The following is a 9,691-nucleotide window of genomic DNA, read 5'->3' as shown; positions in this document are numbered from 1 at the left end:
CCAAGTTATAAAATCTGCACGTATTTTCCACATATTTAATGTGTTTACCCTGCCACACCAAATCAAAAATACAAAAATGCATTGCTACGGGGTGGGACGAAGCCCCGCGCACACCAAGTTAAAATGAAAAAATAAATAAAATTTGCACATATTCTCCACCTATTCAATGCATTTGCTCCACCACACCAAATCAAATACATGATCATGGTGCGGGAAGCCCCGTGCACACCAAATCAAATCATTGCCACAGGGCGGGGTGAAGCCCCCGCACACCAAGTTAAAAGAAAAATATGCCTGGTGCGTAGCACGGGCACAAATCTAGTAAAATAAAAATGTGAAACCAGATTACAAGGATACCCTTCGCTTTATTAACATTTACATTACATCAAAATCATTTAGGAAACCTCTTCTTCTCTTGACACATCACTGCCGCAGCCACCACCATCGTTTTCTTTGGCCCTTTATCACAACCATTGCAAACTTCATTTTCCTCTCTATCACCAGACTGAGCTCGCAAACTCAAACCCACCAGACTGAGCTCACAACCTCAAACTTGCAGACATGCATTCCAACTGTAACTTCTTCTTAGCTTCAGCTGCTCAGACTCTGCCTTCACACCAGCACCACCATCTCAACTATTTCCTTCTTGTTTCTCTGCCAGACACCAACAGTAGCAGGAAGACCAGCTGAACTACACCTGAATTCTCACTGCATCATATCAGAACCACAACTGTTATCACCATCTTGCACCTCTTAACCTGATCAGCAATTAACCACCACTTCCTAGCCATTTTATCTCCACCTGCAATTACTGCAACAAGATTGTTTCGCAACCATTTTAGCCAACTGAACCACATCACTTCTGCCTGCTCACTTTCTTAGTTAATCTCAGCATAAAGCTCATTAGCTCAAAAACAAACCACACTGCTTGTCTTCTGTCTCACAGCCAACCTAAACATACATCTAGTCACTGCAAATTCACAACCATAACCTCTGAAACCTAACTCATCCACCATCTCGGAATCAAATTCACTAACAGATTTCATTCCTAACAAAACCCATCTTCTATTTAAATCAACAACAACCCTATCTCTCCATTGCCATTCTGCCAGAAATCACCCATTTCTCAATCTTGAAATCAAACTCAGCCATGAAAAACCCTAATTTTCATTCTTAACATTAACACAACCATTTTCACCTCAATTACAGCAAACCCATATAACAATTCGTCATGTCACTGCCATAGACTGCAAAAAAATCATCATAAATCTTACGACCATTAATGGAACCACCGCTGCAAACCTTAATTTAAAACTAAACAAATTTAAACTTAAATTTCGGAAAAGTAATCTAAAATAGAATTGGGTTTCACATGTATTTACGGTTTTCACGACCCATGGCTTCGATTCATCAACGAATATCTTCAATCGTTCTTCATCACTCGAAGAGCATAAACCTAGATATCACTCGAAGATGACCACCAAGGGGTGTGTATTACTGAAAAATCCTAAATATCTCTCTAATTTTTGTCTGGTTTTCTTTGTTGTGTGTTTGGGATTTGTCTGATTTTTTTCTTCTTTGTTTGGGAAGATTAAAGAGAAGATGATTCGGTGTAGGTTGTAGATTTTTTTATTACTGTTATTAATCGTTGGATCATATCCACTTTAGGGGTATCATTGTAAACTCGATATTTTTCAGTAAATTTTTTTCATGAAAATTAATTAAAGTCTAGTCATCAACGGTCAACAGAAGTCAACGTGAATTCGAAGTACCAAACATCTAGCTGGACAAATGTTAGACCAAACTCAAAAATTAAAAAAAAAATTGAGTACCAAAAACAAAATAACCCTTTAAACAATCCTTTCACTTACGGTGTTTGGATAGTTCAAGTTTTGATTCTTTCTTTACCACACAAGTTTTGTTCCATTGAGAGAGCACAATTATGCTATATTAGGATTTTCTGATGTGCTCTTTGGTATCTAAGGTTTCTAACTTTGTTTTGTAAACACTCGTTTTCTCTTAATATATCCATTTTATATAAAAAAAAAACTACCACGTACAAATTAAAAAGTACAACTACTCCTTAACTTAAATGTTGAAACAACAAATTATGTACCTGAATACTTCAAAGATGACATTCAACATGAACATCATTTTTTGCATCACGAAGAAAAAAACCGAATTTGTTAATAAGTAAACAATATATCAAAAGTTAACAAATTTTGTGGTAATTATTTTAAAGAAAAACTTTAATAAAAATCTTAAAATAATTACCTCTTAAACTTGTAGTTAAAAATTTCAAAACTCATGGAAAGTGTTAGAGCACTGCTCGGCCGAACTCTCAAGTTTTTCTATCTCAAGCTTGTTGTCAATGTTAGATGCACCAAATTATATCTTGATTTCTAGTCTACTAAAGTCAAGTCTCGGACTAGGATTAGAGTATGGTAATTGAATATTAGACATCACTGAATAACTCTCGAAGATTGAAGACTGAAGAACAAACGAGACACTTGGAGAACTTCATCGACAAAGAGGTATGTGAAGACTGAACCATCCTATTTACTCACGGCATTTACCATTCTATCTTATGAGACTATGTTGTATGATTTTAGTAGATACAATCTCCAACAACCTCTCATCTCAAGGCTGCTAAATATTCTTGAGATACGTTAAAGGAACTCTTAATTATGGTACTCTTTGGAAAAGGATTGTTAGCTGTGCATGGCTTTAGTGATGCAGATTGGGATGGTAAACCAGATACTAGAAAGAGTGCAGGTGGTTATTGTATATTTTTTGGTTCAAATCCCATATCTTAAACCTGCAAGAATCAAGGAACTGTTGCCAAGAGTTCCACCGAGGCTGAGTTTTGGAGTCTTATAAATTCTGGTGCAGAAGTTATGTGGATTTGTCATCTCTTGAAGGATCTGCATATAGTTTTGCTTATTCCACCAGTTCTGCACAGTGACAATGTGAGTGCTATATCTTTATCTTCTAATCCAGTGTTTCGTAGTTGATAGACACATTTTTGTGTCTAAGTTGTCCTAAATTTTCTGTATTGTTAGTGCTCAATTTTGTACTTATTATGGTGTTTTATGTGTGTGTAGGTATTTTTGGGGAATAAGCATTTTTGGAAAAATCAGCTCGAAAAGTTGTCTAAAACACCCGGAGGACAAGTGTTATTCGGACTCTCGCTTTTGGATAAGGGGAACCTCAATTTATAAGGGGCACCTAAGTTGGACACCTGCTATTCACACCCCAGGTCTCGGATAAGGGGAACCCTTCCTCTTTATTTCAAAATTTCATTTTTGGCGGGAGTTTGTTGCAGTCACCTGGGAGATTTTTGGTACGAGATTTGGCGATGATTTAGGGTGACTCAATAGCTGGAATTGCATGGGATGAATTGACTGGTCTTAACAGGCGTGGAGTGGTTGATATTTTCGGTTAAATTTGGCTAGATTTTCAACGAGAAGAAATCAGAGCAACACGGTTACGGGAGGAGAAATACACAGGATTTTGTTATTCTTCTCCATGTTTATGTGTGTACTAATCGAGTCTGAAGCATGTTCAACCTATTATGGAACGTGTAGGGAGTGTGCTAGAACAAAATCACTCATGTATGAGATTAAAAAGGTAAGAAAATATTCTTGGGAATATCTTCTTTACTGCCGAGTGATGACAGGATTTGTTGGAGTGATTGAGCGTGATTCCGGTCTCTGTTGGGTATATAAAGGGTCTACGGGAGTCAGAAAAGGTGATGGAGAGTTTGGGGATAAGTTAGAATATCACGGAGCCATAAAAATCGAGTTGCAGAGAGAATAACTTGTTGCTGGTGAAGAACACACGAAGAACATAAGACCATTGAAGACAGTCGTTCATGCTAGTAACAGTGACACTTTACCTGTATCGTTCTCTGTAACAGTTTGGTTTGTAACAAAAATAAGTGTTACAAACCAGGTTTTTAATTATTTTCTCCCATTTAAATCCTTTGTAAACACTTTGAACAATGAAATCAACTTTTGAGCGTGTTTCCAACATGATGATGAGCTAAACCCATCCTCTGGGGCAAAGGAGGAAGCTATTTCACCAATGAAAAGTGGTAATCTATATTTTATTTAATTTATGCAATTATTATATGATTATTTGCCTTGATAAATAAATTGATAAAATGGTTTTTTTTAAACACTTGTCATTTCAATTGATGGAGCATGCTAGCCTAGGGTTTTGATGTCCCATACTTTCGATCTACAATTGTTATTTCTAAAAAATCAACTATTGCAATATTAAGAATCAATTTGAATGCATGATTTGCATGATTATAATTAGAGAATATAAATCACTTTGATATTGGTAAATAGTGGAATCCATAGCCCCGGTCTTCTCTATATTTTTCATATCACTTTTATTTAAGTTTGCTATATTTTTAATTTAAAATTAAGTCTAAAATCTGCTTTCACAAGTCTTGAACGAACAATTACTACAACAACTTTGAAATACACCAGTAGTCGCATGAAGCGCTAACACTTAGGTCATGTTTGGGATCTCGGATGTCCCAACCCAAGTTGCTTTATCACCAAAAAAAGGTTGAAAAGTGTTTGTTTACATTTTATTCCAAGTTCGGATAAGGATAGCTAATCCATCCTTGGTTTTCAGAGGCTAAAAAGTTAGGTTTATGCCATTCTCTTGAAAACATGTTCTCCCCATTTCCCAACCTAGGATAGAGCCCCAAACTCCACGATTTAAATTTTTTAAAGATTATTTTGCCATTTGCTCCTACTAGTTAACCTTGATATCTGATATACTTGCTCAAGTTTAGTTAAAACTGATCAATCTCAAGGTTAATCTACTGCTGGATTGAGTGTCAAACAAACACAAGTTGAGTTCATCCAAATCTGGATATGATCTTAGAAAAACATCACTAAAACCGATTAATCTCAAGGTTATCATAAATTAAATTAAGATACATTATCTTAGTTTATGTTATTCCATTTCCAAGCTCTATGGATAACCACTTTTCCAGGGAATTGGTTCAGTCAAAGCATCTCAGTTTTCACTATGTCTCCACATTGGATCAGGTGGACGACATATTCTCCAAAAGGTTGGCAGGTTCTAGATTTGGCTATTTGCGTGACAAGTAGGTTTATCCTTCTGGGAACCTCAACTTGAGGGGGGCTCTTAGCATTTAAATGCTTTCTGTCACTGTTTACACTCCAGTCACACTCTGTGTAACTGTAACTATATATCCAATTATCTGTGAACTGTCATCCTTTATTATCTGTCAGTTTCCTATTGGATGATTTGTTTAGTGATGGATTACTCATAGTTGTTTTCCGTTCAATATATTAGCATTGTGCTTTCTCTCCTTCTATAATAAGACAATTGATTAATCAATTGCAAACTGTAATTCCTTTCTCCATTAATGGACTGTAAAGCTTCTACTATAAGGGAGAGGGCTTGTTAAGGAGATAGATATATAATCACTATACTTCAACCAAGTTTTGGTTGAATATGTCGATACCAAACCCAGTTGCATGTATATTAATTAAGGGTCTCTTATCATTTATCTAAGTATGCCTATAGGTGCAAATAGAAGAAGTGCAGCTATACGGGAGACGGTCATTCAAAAGATGCAGAAGAAATTAGCACTATGGAAAAGAAATTACCTGAACAAGGCTGGCAGAATAACTTTGATCAGAAGCTCTTTAGAAAATGTTGCAACTTATTTTCTTTCATTATATTATTTGCCAGTTTTGGTGGAGAAAAGACTCAACAACATCATGAGGAGATTTTTATGAGGAGAAGATGAACATAGAAGGAAGATGAGTTGGGTTTCATGGAAGAAAGTGTATAAACCAAAAAGTAGAGGAGGTTTGGTAATAAGGAATATTAGATTAGTAAATAGATCTCTGCTAGCTAAATGGCATGGAAGATTCTGTAACGAGAAGACATGTTGGTGGAGGAAGATTATGTGTGAGAAAACAAAAGCGGAAGAGGCATGCTTGGTTCCATATCAAGTCAGTGAGACAATTGGTAGAAGTATGTGGTATGAAATTCTTAAGGTTAACAAGGATTTTTATGACTCTGTAACTATACAGGTTAATAATGGGAGATCGATAAGAATCGGGCACGACTGGTGGTTACAGAAGGCGACACTTAAAAACAAATATCCTAGGCTATACAGAATTATCCGACAGAAGCATGACACAATATCAAGTTTGATGTCTGGTGACGCAGGTTGGAACCTTCAATTTTCTAGAACTCTTGACCCAGCGGAAAGAATCGATTTACTGGAACTAAAACATGACATCAGGAATGTAACACTTCAACAAACCACAGAAGATTGTTTGGAGGGGAATGGATCATCAATGGCCGTATACAAGAGGCTAACCGAGGTGGAGGAGGAATGGGAATTACACAAACTGGCAGAAAGCAAACTAGCCCCTCCAAAGGTATTGTTTATTATCTGGGATGCTTTACATGAATCAGTACCTACAAGAAGCATGCTAGAAAGTCGAGGGGTTGAGGTTACTTCGAATCTGTGTCTTTTCTGCAATTTTTCTGTAGAAACTTTGGATCATTTGTTCCATATAGTTACAGTTGGGATTTGTTTGTATGAAACTTCTTTACTGTTTCTCTTCATGTTCATTGGGTGATGAGTAGAGATTACATCTCTTTGTTGAAAGAATGGAGGCCGGATACTAACTCAGAGAGAAAGAAAATAATATGGCACCTTCTACGCCTGTCAACGGTAGCTATCGAAACGGATATGACATTTACCATATTCGTTACCGATAATATCCGACGGATATTCAAAATTATTTCTGTCATCCGTTCCGATAATAATGTCAGTTATTCGATAATATCCGGTAATATCCGATAGTAATTCATTATGATAAAAATAATTTAAGTTATTTTTTAGTCTTTCTCTAATTTCATAAATTACAAAAAAAAAAATCAAAGGAACCCTAAGGAAATTCGACTAAACAAAACCAAATACCTTGATCAAATGCACAATTTGACTTTAAAATCATTACATTAAATTAGATTTAAACAAAACTCAAATCTTCTCCATCAATATTGAAAAATTCTCCGCTTTTCTCACAAGCAATAAAACTTAGTTGTGTTTTTGTTCTTACATAATATTTTTATTTCTACCACTCTTCACATACTACCAGTTAGCTCACAACTAAATATGTTACTCAAGAAAAATATAAAATTTTTTGCATATGCATTCTTTAACGGATATCGAATATTATCCTATAGGATAATGCCTTTTCCCTATCCGTTTCGTTAAAGTAAGAATATTCGATAAGGTATCCGTATTCGATATCCGTTATCCGAAATTTCGGATAATATCCTAATGATTCGGACGGACTCGGACGGATATCGAATATTCAGTTATCCATTGACAGCCCTAGCACCTTCTGCCATTTGCGATTACTTGGGAGTTGTGGATAGAACGGAATAACATGGCTCATGGGGGAAGACACAAAACGAAATGGGAGTTAATCTATGCTGTGATTTTGGATATCTATTTATGGAGCACATCTACGGAGATCTTCAAAGATTTCTCTGCGAATCAAATATTATACCGATGGGAGGATATTATTAATCTGTAAATAGCTTTTTTTTTCCTTTTCTCGGGGATCTGTCGATCCTTCCCTCTGTAATTATCTTTTTTTACCTTTAATATATACGGAAAATGGGTCATTTGTCCAAATATTTTTAAATCACGGTTCAAATGGACGAGTAAAAAATAGTCTGGGTGAAATGGCCAAAAAAAAAATAGTAAGGATGAAACTGGATTCATCCTAGCTTAAATTTAAAAAAATAGCAAGGATGAAACTGGATACATCCTGTGTAAATTAAAAATAAGAAAAAATATTTGAAAATGGGCACGATGAAACTGGTTACATCCTGCCTATTTTTACATTTTTGTTCATTTAAACAGTATCAAAATCTAACTGTCCATTTCACACAGGAATCGTTGATTTTGGTCTTTTTAATCAATTTTGTGTAATATATATCCTTACTTTCTCGAAAAAAAAATTAAGGGTCCCTTAATTACGATCTTAAATAAAAAGAAATGAAAAATAATAACATAAACTTCTGCCTTACTAAATAAATTACATGCGTGTCTTCGTACGTGATCAGCAACGTAACATTCGAGTGCGGGCACGTACGTCCTGATCAGCGCTCATGCGTATATGTGTCTCTTGATATATTAAGTGTAACTATCTACAATTCAAACGTGAAATTAAGCTAGACTATTACTTGTAAAACTTAATAACATCTGTTTCACCAACACCAAGGTATTGATGAAATGGGAATTTCATCTGAAAGGAATTAGCAGTTTGGCTAAGATTTAACTGATCCACGCTATGATGATAATGATTTGTAGAAGAAGATGAAGAAGAAAGAAGTTTGTCCAAAAAAGACCAATCGCTATTACTATTACCAGTGTACCGGCCGCCATTGTTGTTGCCATGATCTTCTTCTTGCCGTGTATGGTGATGGTGATGATGGTTAGGTACAGTATTTGTGAGTCCCGTGGTGACGGTGGCGCCAGCGACAATACCGCTTGGAGCTGTTAATTTCATTAGGTTTTGAGAGCACTCGATGTCGAGGTTGTTCAGTGAAACAGCTGGTTGGTGTAGAAATGTTGTAGGTGGAACGCTAACAGCTGACGATGATTCTTGGCTAAGCAACTGTGGGAGGTTCATAGAGCCATCCAATATGGTTGTCGTGCTAAAATCTTGATATGGTTGATGGAAATTATGATTATTACTTTTCGGCTCAGCTGACATCATTTGATATTGGTGATAACTATGAACTGGCGTCCCACCGACGCCAGCAGTCGGCGGTCCGTTAATATTGATCATGTGGTTTTTGTAGTGTGAATGAGCTTGCTGATGATCATCGTCAGCATCAGCTCCTAGTTCAGATTGGAAACCTCTTTGATGAGTCTTTTTTTTGAATACCCGACAAACAACCCACCCCTCTTCCTGCTGAACTTGATGATGACCATGATCGTAATGATCATCCTTATCATTGAGTGAAGAAGATGCTGATGAATTATGGTTATCATCGATAAGGCGATATTCATGCATAATCCAGTCGGTTTTTTGTCCGTGAGGGGCTCGTCCAGTGTAAAAAACTAGGGTTTTTCTCATGCCTATTGGCTTAGAGTTGTTGAGGTGATGAATAGCCTTATCTCTGCCAGTTGCTTTCCAGAACCCAGCATTTGTGGCGCGATTAGTTCGTGTTCCAGTTGGGTATTTCTTGTCTTTGTGGCTGAAGAAATACCATTCATTCTGAGGCCCTGATCCAATCCTACACTTATCTGTATGAATACATTTTGGTTAAGTTTCGTAGGATTTACACAAGAAGTAAACACATTTTGGTTAAGTTTCGTAGGATTTATAGAAGAAGATAGTCAAATAAGAACTCATACTTCTATTTAGAAAACAAGCCTTAAATAAAACTACAGCGTCGACGCATATGTCTCATGCAAAATATATATATATATATATATGCTACCTTTGAGGTCCCATGGTTCGAGTCTGTTGAGATCAACGTCACGGATAACGTCGAGATCAATGACTTGATAAGCCACCTTCTTTCTTAAATAATAATAGAGAAGTTCCTCATCTGTTGGATGAAATCTGAATCCAGGGGGTACTACTGCCATTGC

At 36.3% G+C, this 9,691-nt stretch overlaps 1 protein-coding gene and 1 long non-coding RNA gene across 2 annotated transcripts; both read right to left on the bottom strand.

The window, feature by feature from the left end:
- Nucleotides 1–277: 277 nt before the first annotated feature.
- Nucleotides 278–1,594, bottom strand: LOC113309039. Its single transcript, XR_003340290.1, has 2 exons — nucleotides 1,383–1,594; nucleotides 278–1,247 (listed from the first exon to the last, which is right to left on the bottom strand). It is a non-coding gene; the product is annotated as an uncharacterized LOC113309039 (long non-coding RNA).
- A 6,673-nt stretch (nucleotides 1,595–8,267) lies between these two features.
- Nucleotides 8,268–9,691, bottom strand: LOC113355160 (NAC domain-containing protein 76-like). Its single transcript, XM_026597940.1, has 2 exons — nucleotides 9,538–9,691; nucleotides 8,268–9,340 (listed from the first exon to the last, which is right to left on the bottom strand). The coding sequence occupies exons 1-2, from the start codon at nucleotides 9,686–9,688 to the stop codon at nucleotides 8,268–8,270; spliced, it is 1,224 nt and encodes a 407-aa protein (XP_026453725.1). The 5' UTR covers nucleotides 9,689–9,691.

Source organism: Papaver somniferum, chromosome 1 (genome assembly GCF_003573695.1).
Source record: "Papaver somniferum cultivar HN1 chromosome 1, ASM357369v1, whole genome shotgun sequence".
NCBI classification, from domain to species: domain Eukaryota; kingdom Viridiplantae; phylum Streptophyta; class Magnoliopsida; order Ranunculales; family Papaveraceae; genus Papaver; species Papaver somniferum.
Note: the sequence above shows the minus strand (reverse complement) of the source record. Positions and strands in the feature narration are given on the sequence as shown.

Excerpts from the sequence above, each read along its gene's own strand:
- LOC113355160 (XM_026597940.1), bottom strand. The coding sequence starts at position 9,688 with ATGGCAGTAGTACCCCCTGGATTCAGATTTCATCCAACAGATGAGGAA. Across the intron at positions 9,341-9,537 it reads CGAACCATGGGACCTCAAAG|ATAAGTGTAGGATTGGATCA; the intron begins GTAGCATATATA and ends GTATTCATACAG.